Source organism: Heterocephalus glaber, unplaced genomic scaffold (assembly GCF_053883595.1).
Source record: "Heterocephalus glaber isolate CG9 unplaced genomic scaffold, H.glaber_assembly_v1.0 deba00001532, whole genome shotgun sequence".
NCBI lineage: Eukaryota > Metazoa > Chordata > Mammalia > Rodentia > Bathyergidae > Heterocephalus > Heterocephalus glaber.
Window position 1 is genome coordinate 34,388,773 of NW_028258330.1, and position 18,020 is coordinate 34,406,792.

Sequence of the window (18,020 nt, forward strand, 5' to 3'; positions counted from 1 at the left end):
TAAGGATGGAGAGGAGGAGGACAGTAACCATAACATCACAAACTAGTTTTGTGGGCTTCTTGCATTCCAGGCACTGAGGAATGTGTTCTATGTAGATTGTTTCATTTTGTGTGCTTTGTCTTACTGTAGTTATAATTAACCACATAATTATTGCTTATAAAAAATTGAAAGCCTGTCATTTCAGAGGAATCTGCAGTAGATTGTTAGGAAGAAAAATTATTCACTTGAATTGGGCTGTCTGATAACAGACATGGAAATATAGGAGAAATAACACTGGCGCATTGCCTTAACAACACAACCAACCACTTCACTTCTTTGTTGCATCAGGTAGGGAGTGCTTGTCCACCATCCCTTTCCTGTTGAGGGTTCCTGAAAGCTCAAAGAACAGAGCAATGAATGGAATCAGCTACATCTACCATAGGAAAGACAGATCACCCTCACAAGTTTCTCTCCTGCCACTACTGGAAGATACCTAGTTGCTCCCCACATCCTCCTCCATGTTTCCAATAATTTCCCATAGCCTCAAATGGGGATAAGTCAGGTCATGATATTATTTCCCTTTAGGAAATGTGAGAGTTAAAATATGATACTATAATATACCAGTGATTAGGACTTGGAATCTCTTCTCATATCTTTCTGTTATTGTAAAATGAAAAGTTTTACTGTATTGGACAGCATCTGTCAATTTATTTTTTAATTCTTTCTGGTTCACTTATTATTTTTGACACATGAATGCTATAATCCATTTAATTCCATCTATATAAAATCTTTAAAAACACAACAGATGTATTCATTGGTTTAAAAAGGCACAAAGAGTTGGGAGCAGGTGAATGTGTACTTCTGGCTGAGATGCATTATAGAACTTCATATCATTCCAGGCTCCAGTGCCTTTTGAATATAGTTTACACTATCAGTAAACTTCCTACTTGCATAATCATGTAAGTCATCTATAATGAAACAAAAATTACAAATACTTAAGTTCCAAAATTTGTTTATTTGCCACCTTGTGGAGATGAATATTTTTGTCCTTATTATCTTCAGGCAGTATGAGGGCAGAGAGGAAGAGAGATTCACACACATTCTGCCTATTGTAACAGAACAATGGCAGATGACTAAAATGTTCAATTTGTCAGTTCTATTTCTTGACTCAAGCTCCTCCACTGGAGAAAATTGGAAATGTTATTCTCTTCATGATCATGAATTATTTCTGTGTGTTATCATGACTGGACAGACCTCAGGGATATTTTGATGATAAGTCTCAAGAACAAAAGGATGTAAATTATAATGACTTACCTGCTGTTTTGAGAAAATAACCTGTGAGGTTTCACATACATTATTTGTTGGAAATCAGAAAGTATCCCCCATCAATATATTTTATACAAATTTTTGTGTGACAAGCACAGAGTCACAAGAGTTTTGAAAATATTGTCTTAATAAACTTACAAGTCAAATGAAGTTTTTAATCTCTCAGATTCTGGTGGCAATAGTTAAAGGAGAGTTAAAATCACTTGAGTATGTAATCCACTCTGCATAAGGCACAATACTTGTTTTTTTTTTAAAAAAAAATACTGAGACCCAAAAAAAAAAAAAATACTGAGATGAGTTGTAGGTACTCTGTATGTAAGTTTTTAAGAAAACTGCTTGTGAATTCACAAATCAATGCTGATCCTGAAATATTGAAAGGAAAATCTAGCCATTAAATTGATGAGAATTGATTGTTATGAGACCAGGAGAGCAAGAGAATGAAATTATGGGGATATAGCAAGAATTCACATTTCTTAGGTGATTGTGCATATCTCAAAATATATTGATGTTGATGTAAATACTATTAAATATTTATGTCTGTATTTGTATAGGTGATACTAAATTGAAGATTTTCTAAATTCTAGTAAATATGCTAAGACAGTAGTTCTCAACTCTATTGTAAGATAATAACACAAAAACCTGAAATGTAGATTAAGTTTCATGGTCTGAGGCTATAGTATCTGAATATTGAAAATGTCCCTGGATAAATATAAAACCAAATTAGAATGAACAATGACACAAACTAAATTATTTTCAAAACAAGTTTTTAAAAGAACCATGTAAGGTAGATAATTATTCCTGTTATACAAATGAAAGAGGATTACATTATTTACACACACGCTTACCCTATTTATGTACTTTTTTTCTGCAGATGAGTTTCCAAGAATGCTTATATTATTCCATGTGCTTTTCTCTTTTGTATATTTTCCCAGCTAAATTGCAGTTTAGCTTGACAAAAACATGTAACCTAGTTTCCTTAGTGTAGCTGAAATAAGAGAAATGCAATGCTTATAATGGGAAAAAAAGTGATGTGAAAATCTGTCAGTCAGAATTAAGCAGGATAGGACTCAGCCAGGCTTTTTAAAATTCTAACATCTTGCATTGCAAAAAAAAAGGTTTATGATCAGAAAAAACAATAAAGCATATTGCCAACATACTGTAGAATACTGAATCAGTAAAAGGAACAAAGAGATGTCAAACTAGCAAATATATCAGTGGTGTTTTATTATAAAAAATACTGCATAAATTTAAATTGTCAAATGTGTATTTTATCATTTTTTAAGAATCACTGACAAGTACAGTGTGGGCTAATGCTATAATTGTGGTCATAATGTACTAAAACTATGTGCCCCTATTTTAGCCTCATTCATACACATGAGTTAACACAAGAATAAGACAAGGATAAGAGTTACATATTAAATTATTGATACACAAAAAAGCCTGAGTGAGCTCTTATCTCATTGAAAGATGGAAATCAGTAAACCGAAGAAAATTTCTGTGAGGTAACTGCCTCAATACAGTGTGTTCTGATTATGATGAATTTCACTTTAATTTATTATCAGATAATGCAGTCCTAGTACTTGTAGTATTGTAGACACCTGAAGTTATGGGATATTTTACCATTCCCTCAAATTAAAGCAACTTATAGTTGAATACTTTTTATTTTCTTAAATAGAATCATACATTTAAAGGAGGGATGGCTTAACTTTCTTTCAATGTTTTTTGAAATAAAACTGTGTGTACTTACTGGGACTGTATGGTAGGTAGTGGAAAAGAAATACAATAATGAAAGACTTCATGAATGTCAAGTTTGTCATAGTAGAACAATATTGCTGAAAGTTTTGGCCTTCATATAGAGATAATTTTATTGGGAATATCCAAATGTATAACATATACAGAGTTTTGTGTGCTATTTATTAATTTAATTTTTCTAATGAATTTTCTTTTTGAAAAGGTGTTCAAGCACTATCAAAACATATAATCTTACACAGGTCTCAGCATTCCATCTCCTGGGCTTCTCAGAAGATCCAGACTTGCAGCCCATCCTCTTTGGACTGTTCCTATCCATGTACCTGGTCACAGTGCTCGGAAATCTGCTCATCATCGTGGCCATCAGCACTGAGTCCCATCTCCACATCCCCATGTACTTCTTTCTCTCCAACCTGTCCTTTGTTGACATCTGTTTCATCTCTACTATGGTCCCAAAGATGATTGTAGACATTGTAAGTCACAACAGAGCCATTTCCTATGTGGGGTGCCTCACACAGATGTCTGTGTTTCTCATTTTTGCAAGTATAGATCACATGCTTCTGACTATAATGGCCTATGACCGCTTTGTGGCTATTTGCCACCCCTTGCATTACACAATCATTATGAACCCACACCGGTGTGTCTTACTACTGTTGATGGCTATCCCTGTTAGCCTTGTGGAGTCTCAGCTGCACAGTGTGGTTATTTTACAATTTACCTGCTTCAAAGATGTGAAAATTGCTAATTTCTTCTGTGACCCTTCTCAACTCCTTAGCCTTTCATGTTCCGGTCCTTTAATCAAAACCATAGTCACATGTATTGTTGTTATTATTTTTGGCCTTTTTCCCATCTCAGGGCTCTTTTTCTCTTATTGTAAAATTGTTTCCTCCATTCTAAAAATCCCACCATCTGGAGGGAGGTACAAAGCCTTTTCTACCTGTAGCTCTCGTCTTTCAGCTCTTTGCTTATTTTATGGAACTGGTATTGGAGTATATCTTGGTTCAGATGTGTCGTATTCTCCCATCAGGGGCATGGTGGCCTCATTGATATGCTCTGTGGTCACCCCTATGCTGAATCCCTTCATCTACAGCCTGAGGAACAGGGGCATTAGTAGCACCCTGAAGAGGCTCTATGGTTGGAGAGTATAATCCCAAGATTTTTGTCAACTGTTTGAAATGTGAGTTTGAAAATATTGTGAAATTAAACACCCAAAACTCACTTTGAAATACTGGTCATTTGATTTCAGAAGTTTAATTTTTTTATCACATTTCATATTATACTTATAGCTATTTGGGGGAGGTAGAATTCACATGGATGCTATGTTTTATTTTGAAAGTTGAAAAATTTTTGGAAATGGATAAAGAGTGATTTTTGCTCAAAAATGATACCAGCACACGCAAGAAAATTGTAAGTATGATACATTGAGTTATGTGTATCTTACACAGTGAAGAATGGAAATAAAACACACTATTTTTACTTTAAAGAAAGAAATTAACAAAGTGAATAGTACATTTGCGATTCTTCTTGAGTAGCAGATGATCCAAAATCTTTTGAGGATATTCATTTTATCTCTTTTCTTCAATTTCCATTATATTTCAGAAGTCACTAGAAATTAGGGTAACATGTACCAATTTTGTCAGTTAAGAGCTGTGTGCAGTCAGTTTCCAAGATCACAGTACCTACTCAGCTGGTTCCTGCTGCATTTCATTATCATTTTTCCAATCAGTTTTGTACTGCTATGTCTCCTCCAACATAGTTGTCTGAAATAGGATGTCCCTACCTGATATTGTTGATGTCAGTGCTCTGGGTTTATGTGGAGACTTCATTGGTCCTCTGGCATGTGGGGGTATGGGTTTATAGATTTTGGACATAACCCAGTAGAGACACCAATTAACTCAATACAGTAAGTCCCTGACTTAGGAACATTCCAGTTGAAAACTTCTACAAGTGTACTGTAGAAGATTCAAGTTGTCATATATGAATGAATCTGACTTGTGAACATCCTCTTAGAAAGGAACTCATTTGTATGTAAGTAGGAAACTTACTTAACTGTTAAAAGGAAAGATGGATGAGAGAGGGATTATTGGAGCCATTGTTTTGCATCATAAACACACATAAAAGTTTGGATTGTGAGATGTAATTATAGCATTGTGCACACTCCTCCCCACAAGAGCTTTTAGTCTTATGTACTTGTGTGTGATGGGATTCCCAAATCCTCAAAGTTTTATTTTCCTTCCCTACTGGTGTTTCTTCCCAAATATCTAGGCCATAATAGTAGATTTTGCTTATCTGTAAACTATCTCCTCAGCTCCTGAAAAGGGAGAACATTTCTTCCTAGGGTGCTGATGAGGATGAGGATTAGGATGGAATTAACCAAAGCATTGTGAACCAATATTGAGGGATCCCAAAATGGCAACATCTGAGTTATCAATTACATGTAATTTTTAAATTTTAGCAGCACTATGTTTCTCAAGCATAAGAGTGACATACTAATATTTTAAATAATGAAAAGGATATACTGTTTTGTGTAATCTATTACAAGGTGTAGGGTAGAAGAGGGTGAAGAGATGTTTACACATGGCTATCTGATATCACACATAGGGGATCTTGCCACCAGAATCTTGGCACTTAGACCATTGGACAGTTCAAGCACCATTTCTTTTTCCCATCTTCAGGAAGTGATCAGCTTTTTACTGTGTTCCACCCTTTGGGAGTTCCAAGTAAATTACAGGGGCAAGAGAGTGACACATGCTGCATCCACTGTAGGAAACATTTCTGAGATCAGAAGTGATGTTAAAAAATAAAATCCACAGTTCTTAGCACTGATATCAATTTTTTGTTTTTGTTTTTATTTTTTCAATGCACCTCACTGTGCAGTTCAAAATGGCAGGAAATCACTATGTAACCTCTCCTGATCTAAAACTCATAGTCATTGTCCTGCCTCTAGCTCACAAGTGATAGGATTATAGGCATTTGCCACCACACACATCTGTGTACTGATGTCGTTCTTGTCCCATATTGCAAATTTTCCTTTAAGATATTCATATTTTTCCCCACCTTTTAACAATGCCTAATATCAACAACAACAAAAATCAACCCAGGGTTTGAATTTATTCCTCCTCTGGAAACTGGAGATTTTTAAATTAAGAAAAATTATTTTCATTAGTTCATGTTTACACAACATCATGATTATATTCACAGTGGGGAGTTGGTAGTTGTGAATAAGAATTTTTTATTCTTTCTTCACCCCCTTCTCCTCTCTCTCTCCTCCCTCAATCTCTTGGTCCCCATAACCTTTTGTAAAAGATTTGGCTCTTTGTTTCCTGCTATTTTTCTTTATTTTATTCTTACACTAGTCTTTTTTTCACAAAAGAGAACCCATGTGAAAAAGTTTAATGTTCCTGAGACATGAGTGTAATTTTAAGCTCTGATCTCTGCTAAAAACTTTTTGATGCTTGGGAAACAAAGTAAAGGAGTGGTGGATCACATATAAAGAATCACAGTTTATTTCTGAATCCCATTTCCAGACCTTATGATTTCTATAACATATGGCAAGGTTTTTTCAATCTCTGACACTAAGCCTTGACATCTGAGTTGATTTTTTGTTTATGCAACTGCACTGTAAGCCTAACATGAAATGTAGGTATTCTTAGAACCAATGAATAAAGATTCAGTTTCATGCTTTTAAAGTAAAATTTTCCAGGATCTGAAATTTTCATTTTATTTTTTCTATAAAGTGGCAATTGGTTTTGACCTTTGTATAATTATATGCATGTGTTTGGAGAAGATCAATTGATTTTCATTTCAGGTTTCCTGGATCCTGTCTCTATCCTGACACACAGGAGGAATTAAAAATAAAAATCCTCTTTAAACACTGATTCGTCTCTTAGGTGGATCACGATAAGTGGCCATAATGGCTGTGGGTTCTACAGGCTGGTGCTCTGCTCTGTGCAGCTTATGTCCCACCTGGGAATGTCACATAGAATTAGAGCCAAAGTAAAATAGCTCTTGTTTTTGTCTATGTTAGGAATACAAAGGCCTTGTATCTTTATTTAGAAGCAGCTAAGACATTTAATTATTCCAAGAACATAGCAAATATTTGCATAGGCATAAAAATAGTAAAATATACACAAAGAGAAGTAGGTGACATGGTGAACGGGTCTATGTATATTTTAGAACTTAACATCCTTTTATGCTTCTGCACCTCTTTCAAATTTAACCACCAATAAGCATGCTATTTGTAAAATAAAAAGGTCTTATTTGAAGATGAAAACATGAAGTGACTACATATTTAAGTTCCAAACTTCCTTTAGGTCCACCCATGTAGTGGAGTTGGGCAATTCTCTTCATATTTGCATGAGGCTGTAAGAGCAAGGGAAGTGTACAGATTAACCCACAGTGTGCATTTAGTAATAGGTCAGTGGTACAGGTCTAAAATGTTAACTTCCTCACTCTCACTGCAATTTCCAGTATTCTCTACTGAGCCTAAATGAAAATATTTGTTATGTAATATGCAATTACTTGGTAAACAATCATTTAAGGATTATTAACAAAGAGACTTCAGGAATATTTTTGAAAGTTTATCTTTTTTTTTCTTTTTTGTTTTTTTTGTACTAGGAATCAAACTTGGGACCTTGCAAGGCAGACAGTGACACCACTGAGCTAAATTCCTGGCCTGTGGAAGTTTATCTTATGAGTGACATGATGTATTTAATAGCACTGATTTTTTTCTTGGGAAAAAATAAGTGATTCATTGTCAAATTGAATATACATCCAATATTGAGCTCAAACACACATCCTTTCATGTTCATATTATGTGGTAGTTTTTACTGGGATGATATAATGAATTTGGAAAGTATATTTTTATAACAACAACCAGACAATTATAACACACATTTTTCTTTGGTAAGGCTGTGCAGCTGTGAAAGCATTTCATGTGTCAGGAAAAGGTGACAAAAACCTGTCAATGAGAGATAAAAATGTTGATATTTAAATTTGGAGTTTGGAATGTCATGTTGCTAGTCCTTAACAAGGAAATTTAATTCTTAAATAAGGAAATTTAGAAAGAGAAAAAATGGAACAGTTTCAACACTTCACTACAGAACACAAAACAAAAAATAGTCATGCAAAAAAATCCCTAAAAGATATATTCCTGAGACTGGACGGTTTTAGTAAAGTAAACCTGTATAAAATTTTAAAAATCAGTTTCATTAACATTTTATTATTTTTTAAGCCACTGAAAGGTGTGTACTTCTGCCACAGTTTAGGTTAGTAGTGTCATGTCTGGCTCCAGATCAGGGAACCAAAGATATTGCATCAAAAAGACAAGCACCAGAGAGACCCACCCAAATACCATCAAGAAGTGTATGCAGATTTCAGTGAGCAGTGGTGTGGACAAGATCTGCATAGCTTCATGCAGCTCTAGCCACAGCCTCAACATGACCCCAGCCACATGGGAACACAGGCCCAATCCAAAGTGCCATCCAGAAAAGAGCTGCACAGAAGCGCAATCATCACCCAGAATCCCACACCCATACCATTGTTAAGTTAGCAGAGACCCTAGCCAGAAACCTGCTCAGGCACCAGGGACTGAGGTCCACAGCCCCTAGCCAAAGCCACTCCCAGACAACAGTTCTGTAGGGGGACAGGTGCTAGACAGAGGCACTCCTTGATACCATCCCAAGTGTGGACAGGCCCCAGCTGCAAGCCAGACAACAGGTCAGCTCAGGGATCCAGATGCACAATATGATTGCCTTACAACTTATTTGCTTCAAAGATGTAGAAATTGCTAATTTCTTCTGTGAGCCTTCTCAACTCCTTAACCATACCTGTTCAGATACTTTTACCAATACTATATTAATTGTATTTATTAATTGTATTTACTTGTTGTTATATTTGGTTTCTTTCCTATTTATTAATTAATTGTATTTATTATATATTAATTGTATTTATTTGTTATTATATTTGGTTTCTTTCCTATCTGATGGAATCTTTACTCTTACTATAAAATTGTTTCCTCTATTCTGAAAGTTCCATCATCAGGTGGCAGGCATAAAGCCTTCTCTACCTGCAGGTCTCATATGTCAGCTGTTTGCTTATTTTATGGAACAGGCATTGGAGTGTATCTTAGCTCAGCTGTATCACAATCTCCTAGGAAGTGTATGGTGGCCTCATTGATGTACACTGTGGTAACACCTATGTTGAATCCTTTTATCTGCAGCCTGCAGAACAGGGACATGAGTAGTGCCCTGAAGAGACTCCATGGAAGAACAGTCTGAAATTAAGACTTTGCCATCCACTGGGAATGTGATAGATGAGAGAGTGGAGGAAAGGAAAAGTAAGGATTAATATGTGAGATATCTATATCTATATCTATATATGATTCTGATCCCCAAAAAAGTTGGACAAGAACTGAATAAATTAAACATGTTAAGTCCAAATGTTACATATATCAGTAATACTAATAAAAAGGGGAAAAAAGAACATAGAGCAAAACTAAACACCTAGGCCTCTAAATTTGGCCCTTGGTGGCATTATATTTGAGGTTTAATGGTTTTAATTCCTCATCACATTTCATAATGGAAAGTACATTGAGAGTTGGGGGCTGGAGGAACTGGGTTTTTTTGTTTGTTTGTTTTTGGTACCAGGGACCGAACTCGGGTCCTTGCACTTGCGCAGCAGGCAGTGAAACCACTGAGCTAAATCCCAGGCCCTGGAACTGTATTTTTAAAAATTAATACAAAATATTATTTTGTGAAATTGGAGAATGTATAGGGATGGATGAGTGTCTATTGCACACAAATGTCAACACAATTAATGCCAGCAAAATGTGCACTTAAATATAGTTAAAATGATACCTAATGGTTATGCATATTTTCCCTAATAAACAGTGTAAATAAAATCTGAATTTTTAAAAAAGAAAAACATAGTCAGGCTAATTAGTACACCTCATCCTCATTCTGAGGAGTGGAAGAACCTAAAATGTTTTGTGGATATTATTGCTTTACTTCTTCTTCCATTATTATCTGGAATCCTTAGGGAATGGGATAATGTGGGCCAATTTGAGTCATTATCAAATGTGTATAATGAGCCTTCAATGTTGTACAATACTCAGTAATCACTCTGTACCTCCAGCCCTTCATTTTGATAGCTCCAGGTCCAGGGTGCCCATTTCTGTGTCCCTCCAATCCTTGGTTTTCTGCATTAGGGTACCCTGATTCAAGACTGCATGGATATATTCCTAAAGCCAGAGATTGAGTCTGCACTGGGCTTCCGGTGAGAGAGGGGTGTTGGATTGTAGTTTGTGGTCATCACTCAGCAGAGAGATGGTGTAAATTGATACATGTGGGGAGGGAGGAAGGATTATGGGAACCACTGTTTCCTCAGTAAGAGGACAATCATGAATGTTTAAGTAGTCAGAGAATGAAAATGTGCAAAGTTTCAACAACAAGAACAGTGAATTTTATACACATGGCTGTTGTGCTGGTCTCAAAAGTGTCAGTCACAGTTTTCCTTTCCTCCAACACTGACCTTCCATCTGCTATACATCTAACGCATGATAGAAAAAGAAGGGTGTCAGTAAACTATGTCCAAAACAAAAGAATATGATAGTTTGGATGAGGATGATGATGAGAATGACAATAAGCATCAAGTTATGAGCCAATATTGAGGAATGTCTACAAGACAACATCACAGTTATATGTCCTTTGTAATTAGTTTCATTCATTGTGAACAACATTCTCAAGTATGAGCTCCTATATTATTCTTATTTCACTGAATAAAGGGGCACAACATTTTCATTACAATTCACTGAAGTCTGTCCTTGTATAGAAAGAAGCGAAGAGGTCTTTGATTTGGTATGTCTGACTTCTGGCCCAGAGAATTCTGGAATATAGTCTCTGACAACCCAGGCACACAGTTCACTTCCTTGTCTCTCCAGTAACAGCTCCTTTCTCACTGTCTTCTTCCACTTGGAGGGTATTTGGTGGAGGATGAGAACAATCTGTGGGTGTTAACTGGTGCAGCAATTATTGCAGAAGGCTGTGATGATAGGAAAGTTCCAGGAGAGAAGTCTCACCAGTCAGCACAGGCCTCTCCCTCTGTCCCACCCCAGGGGACCCTTGCAGCTCTGCATCCTTCCCCTCTAATGGGCCAGCACTCTCAATCTCAGAAGGAGTCCTAATGCCAGATATTTGATTCATTACTACTTAGGGAATGGAAATAATTTTGAAAAAAATAAAAAAACTGAGTTGGACATGGGTTTAAAATGTCTGTACCTCCACATAAACTTTCTGGACTTTAGAAAGCAATAGGAAAGATTAGTGCATGGTGCCTAGGTACTTAAAATTTAATTTGAAATTCTGCTGGCCAAAATTTTATTTCTGTGAAAAAGGTGGTTTGTTAGTATCTCGGGGACTGGACATTTTCTTCTGAGTTGATTTATGCTTAAGACATCTGCCTTGAGTAAGGAGTAAACTGATACTGGATACTCTCAATGAATTCATATGTGATAAAAAAGAAAAATGTTAACTAAGACTTGAATATTATAATTAGTAGCAATGGCAAGATTAATCTTGTCATTACAAAAAAAATCCTGTGAAGTTAATTTTTCCTATTTTTGTGACAGAGAGTTCTCTCTTGTCATTGAATAATGAGGAATTATTCAATATATGATTATTTTTAAAAGAAAAACAGAAGTTGAGTGGACACTGGTGGTGAAAAAGGGTGATATATATAAAAATAAAAGAATGATGAAAAAGTCCTGGGCATTAAATGTTATATAGCAATAGTTCCTAATGATGAGCCATGAAATTCAATTTAAATTTTAGAAAATGTAGTCAAGCACTAATATATTAGTTATTAATATTTTGGCAAGGGGAAAATTTCTCATTTTGTATAAGAATAAGAGAAGCTTTTGAATTTCATTTAATAACATTAATATTTTGTCTTAAAGCAGGAAAGATATTTCTTATTCTCCAATTTTCTAAAAATGGTGAGCTGTATTTTATTGTAATTATGGATTTGTTATATGTGATGTTCTTGGTTATCTAATATTTCTCAGTTATATATCACGAATATAAGTGTGCATAGGAAGAAGTGAATAGCATAGAAAACAATAGAGAAAAATTTCAAAGCATATTGGGTTTGTCCCAGATGAGTAGTATTTCTGAAGGTACATGGAAATCAAATGTGGATACTTTCTTTGTGACTATAGGACAGCATTCCTGGTATCTACTTTTCTTGTTTTCTTATCCTAACCCTTTAAGAAGGTGCCCAATCAATACAGAACACAAAATCTAATCCACAGCTCAGAATTTCATCTCATGGACTTTCAGAGAATCCAGAACTGTGACATGTTGTTCTTGGATTGTTTCTGTCACTATAGTTGGAGACCTGATCATCTTTCTGTCCATCAACTCTGACTCCCTCCTCCACACCATCATGTATTTGTTCTGCTCCAACCTGTCCTTGCCTGACATCTGTTTCATATCTATTCCAGTCCCAAAGATGATTGTGCTCATCTCTGTGTAGAAATCCTTCTCCTTCAGCCTTTGGAACAGGGACATTAAAAGTGCTGGACTTTAAAGTCATCTGAAAGCCAGGTGTGGTGGCACACACTTGTAATCCTAGCGCTCTGGGAGGCTGAAGAAGGTGACCTAGCATTTGAGCACAGCCTGGGAAGTTTGGTGACTTTCTGAGACCCTGTCTCCCAACAGAAAATAAAAAGTAGCTGAGTAGTTCAGTTTGAAGGCCCTTGGTTCAACTCCCAGCAGTGCTAAAATATAACAAGAAAGAAAATGCTCCAAGCAGGCACTACAGTATAACAATCTATTCTCAAGATCTGTGACTTTTTATTTGGAAATATAAGTTGGAGAAAGATGAAAAAATAAACTTCTGGTTCTATAATTTCTGTGTCCACAGTCATAATATTAAGTGGGTTTGTGAGCTTAATTCCTCATCAAATTTCATAGTAGAATGCTGTGAGAAGTCAGACACTGATAGGAGGAGGCATAGGGTGTTTTTGAAATGTGTAGGAATATGAGAATAGGAAAAATGTGTGCAGTTGTTTGATGGCAATAATTGCACAAAATTTTAAATGTAATAAAATATAATTACATTTAATTATGTTTAATTAAAATTTAATGTAATTAATGGCACTATGTTACACTAATGATTGCAATGGTGATTTTTTTTTTACATATGTTTTGCCAGTGTAACAAATATGAATGAAGTGCACACGGCTTTTACAAAAGTTAAAGACATGAAGAGGGGATTATTACACATACACTTCCTGCTCAGTAGTAGAGGATCTAAAAGTGTGGTGGTCTTTTATTCTCTTTTTCTTCCTGAATTACTACAAGGAAGTCCTTAGAGATCTGAAGAATATTTATTAAGAGTGGATTATGACTTCTGTGTATTAGGTCTCCAAATTTATATGATCATCAATAATCAGTCCAAACCTCCAGATCTTCAGACCAATGTTATAGTCCAGTGTGTCTATATCTGTTTCTACTCTGCCCATTTTTATGCTTCAAGATGCTGACATAGTACACCCATCAATCCTGAGGATAGTGCCCAAGTTTTCATTAGGCACTAATCTGAGGACAGGTTTGGATCCTTAGTCTTTGGTCACAGCTCAGCAGAAGTGAAGCTTTACCCAGAAAGAGTTGAGGGAGATGGTGGAAGAAGGATTATAAGAAGAGTTGTTTCCCCTCATCAGTACAAATACAACGTTGTGGGTAGACAAATGTATGTACACACTTAACTTATCAGGGCATTGGTGTTGTTGTTGGTTGTGATGGAAGTTCAGAATCTCATAAATTTTTTCCCTCTTATACCTGTTCTACTTTTCATTGACATTTTATTTGTGAGAACAGAATGTTTGTCCTTCCTATTGGTTTCCTAAGTATTCAAGAAGAATTATGCAGGTGATGATGAGTATGAAGAGGAGGAGACAGTGCCCATAACATCATGAGATATTTCTAAGGGCTTTCTGAATGCTAGTCAATGAGGTATTTGTTCTATATACTTTGTTTTATTTCCTCTGCATAACACTCCCCTAGTTACAACTGTGAAATTATAATTAGTTTACAGAAAAAGTAATACGAAAGCATTATAAGTGTAATAAACCAGATTGTCAGGTTCAAAAGACAGAATACACATTTGGATTTTTCTGTATGATTAGAGACATGTGGTATCATAACAGAAGAATTGTTCCCCTCACAATTTTTCCCATGATTCCACAAATAGTTCCCCATTCCCAGAGCTCAGGATGGCCTTGTATTTGTGGAGGAAGAAGAAGTGAAAATGAATGTCCTCAAAAGTTATTTCTGTAGACTGTCACACCAGGAGCAGCTCTTTTGCTTGCTGCTCTTCCCTTTTCAGGATCCTTGGAGATCATGGGGGAGAGTTGTGTTTGGCACTTGCTGAATATGCTGTAGGAATGACAGTGACAGATCATGATCAAACACCTCATAAAGTGTGGATGCATAATAATTCAGCACATACCTCTCTCTCATCCCCATCCAAGATACCACTGTGGCTCTCTACATATTCCTATATTCTGGAGTAATTATATAGTTTGACCAAGGCATCCCTGCAGTCTAAACTTTAGCTGAATTCTTTCTGATAATTCAGAAAAAATTAAAATGTTTATCTCATTGGATCCCAAGAATAACTTCATTTCTAGTCCAAGTGGCTCCACTTAGTACTTTTACATAGGGTAGATTGTTAGCCTCTCTGAGACAAGTGTTTATATTTCTAGTTGGTACAACTGCATTTAGTGTGGATTAAAACACAACTCATGGCCACTATGTGATCAATGTGTGATGAATGCAGAAAATAAATGAAAATAAGAGACATTTATTATTATTGTTGTTGTTGTTGTTTTTGCTAGTCATTACATAATTTGACTTAAATATCCTGTGACCAGAAGTCAGAGTTTTCCTAATTCCCTAGCAGGTCACATCATTTTTGTCTCCAATACATAAATCCTGAGTATTTGGGGAGGAATGCACAAGTTTGTTATTTCAATTTTGCCAGTGTGTATACCTCATGAGGGAAGAGGCATTAACAATTTAATATCAGTAGTCCTTTTCTTGCTTCACAGAAATGAAGCTGAGTTATGAATTCCCCAACCTCAGACCATTCTTGTCTATATATTCCTTCTTGCAAGAATGTTTTGATGGACCAGAGGTAAGACACAATAGTGTTATTTGTATCTATGCTGGAAACACAAGAAACACATTAGTTGGAAAAACAATAAAACATTGAAGAGATTTCATAATATGAAAGAAAAAAGTGTTGTGGCAGGTACTCATTGCTTTTGTTTTAGGATTTCAAATTCTTCAGTGAATATGAAATATCTACTGATTTTTCTAAAATAATTTAATTAGTATAAGTTTGCCACAAATAAATTCATTAAACATGGAGAGGGGGAAAGACTGAGGAGCCGACCAGGAACGAGAAAGGGCAACAGACTCACTGGGGAAGAGCTAGCTGCATGCAACTGGTGGGAAGCCAGGCCAGAGGGGCAGGGGCTGGGGCTGGGGCTAGTGCTCCAACTTTCTTGGCAGGCCCCTGGCAGTGTGCATGGACCACCCAGAATCTGTGGCTCTGAGCTGGCAGGTGGAGGGATGTCTCCTGACCCTGCCTGGCTAGGTCTGAGGATGTGGGGAAGGGGGGCATGCCTGGGTCCAGGGTCGAGCTCTGTCATCAGGCACTGCAGCTGCTGGCCGAACTCTGTGCCCATGGCACCCTGGAGGATGACAGCTGCCAAGATTTCATCTACCACCTGCAGGACCATATGAGACCCCTGCTTCTCGACCCAGACATCTCAGTGAGCCTGCTGACCCTCCTGGTAGCTGCCTGTGGTCTTGCTCTCTTTGATGTGTCTCTCTTCATGTCTTGGAATCTCTTCTGGGTTCCATGGGAAGAATGAGACCTGTTCTCTCGTAGCAAAGACAACAACCAGGAGCCTCTTAACTACATGGACACAGAGACCAATGAGCAATTGAACGGTGAGGACTTCACAGACCCACCCTTCCCTGACTCCTCCATAAAGACAAGCCACACCTCCCAGGACATTCCCCTCTCCACCCAGGCAGGGATCCAGGAGAACTGTAGCCATGGGGTCTGCATGCAGCCTCAAGCCACAGAGCCAACCTCATCAGCTCGGCATAATTCAATCAGAAGACAACTCAACCTGTCTAACTGCGACTTCAATATCCAGCAGCTTCAAAAACAGGAACAGTTGACTGGAATTGGTAGAATTAAACAAGAGTTATATAAACAGAGGCTATTGGCTAATTATGACAGCAGAAGGAGTAACAGAAACACTTGTGGGAAACAACTTCATTTTAAAATATGTCTGCGACTTAGAGCAGCTCATAGGAGGATTCACAAAGCTGTCAACTTGCCTGCCAAGGACTTTTCTGGGACTTCAGATCCTTAGGTGAAAATATACTTGCTTCCTGATTGGAAAACAAAACACTAGGCTAAAATTCATAGAAAGACCCTGAATCCTGTGTTTGATGAAGTGTTTTTATTTCCAGCTCCCTACAGTGATCTTGAAGCTCAGAAACTGTGCTTCTCCATGCATGACTTGGACAAATTCTTTTAGCCATGACTTAGTTGGCCAAGTGCTATTGGATCACTTCTTAGACTTGGCTGATTTCCCCAGGGAGTTTATCCTTTGGAAGAATATCAAATATGTCACCATTGACAACATAGATCTTGGAGAGCTCATGTTTTCCCTCTGCTATCTTCCCACGGCTGGCAGGATAATAATTACCATCATCAAAGCAAGGGATTTAAAGGCCATGGACATAAAAGGAGTATCAGACGGCTGGGGATTTAGCTCAGTGGTTTTGCCACCTGCAGCACAAGCACAAGGACCTGAGTTCAATCCCCAGTACCAAAAAAATAAACAAATAAATAAAAATAAAAGAGTATCAGATCCCTATGTGAAAGTCTCACTGCTGTATCATGGCAGATGACTGAAGAAGAGGGAAACATCCACCAAGAGGAACACTCTGAATCCTGTTTACAATGAAGCAATAGTCTTTGATGTCCCTCCTGAGAACATTGACCAAATCCACTTGTCCATAGCAGTCAGAGACTATGTAGCTCACAATGCGATCATTGGTGTGAAGTAGACAATGAGGTTGAGAGGCTGGTCAGAGTCCACTGGAGTGAAATGCTGTCATATACTCAGAAGCCCATCACACACTGGCATTCCTTGGTAGAGAAAAGATGACTATGGATGAGGACAGCTTGTGCCAAGGACACAGTAGGACAACCATTGAAAAATGATCTTCAGTAACTTTTTGCATCCACTGACACTCAGAAAGATCCAGTGATCAAATGCTCAGCTGTAAACAGAGCAATAACTGGCCCTCTTTCCCAACTGGATTTGGTAAACCTGAATGATCCAGCCACCTTCTTCAGGTGGCCCAAGGTGTTGTGCTATAGGGGAAGCTCATCTCTCATTGCAAGAACCAATACTGGACTATGGAAGAAAGCAAATGACACAGTGAGTATCCCAGGAGAACCAAGACTCTTAGTGATTTATAATAAGGCCTTGATAATGGGGACATAGCACCTGCCCTGGCAATGGTCATTCTGACTTGAAGTTATTTGCTTTAATGCTCTGGAAGGATAGAATATTTAAAAATATATCCAGGTGCTATATAGGCAGCAGATCTCAATTCAAATTCCACTACCTTTGAGCTAATGAATGTCTTCATTGAATAGTTTCACCACACGAAGTACTGAAGTAAGCCAGCTTTACAATAAATAGCCTCAAGAGAATAACAGGACAAGCAGGTCAATCCCCTGAAGAAACTCAAATGCAAGGAGGGTTAGATTACAGCAAATTCACTGCCCCCTTCCATGCACATGACAAAGTACCAGTTGACCATGGCTCTTTTTTCTGCTAAAATCAGATTCTGAGTTCTGAGAGTCTA

General features: G+C 37.1%; 1 protein-coding gene and 1 pseudogene across 1 annotated transcript; both read left to right on the forward strand.

Annotated features, from left to right (window-relative positions):
- Window positions 1–2,772: 2,772 nt before the first annotated feature.
- Window positions 2,773–4,202, forward strand: LOC101698242 (olfactory receptor 7E24-like). Its single transcript, XM_021248962.2, has 2 exons — window positions 2,773–2,807; window positions 3,260–4,202. Exons 1-2 carry the CDS (start codon window positions 2,773–2,775, stop codon window positions 4,200–4,202), a joined length of 978 nt encoding a protein of 325 aa, XP_021104621.2.
- An 11,537-nt stretch (window positions 4,203–15,739) lies between these two features.
- LOC101700920 (synaptotagmin-9-like) lies at window positions 15,740–17,311 on the forward strand (annotated as a pseudogene).
- Window positions 17,312–18,020: the final 709 nt, after the last annotated feature.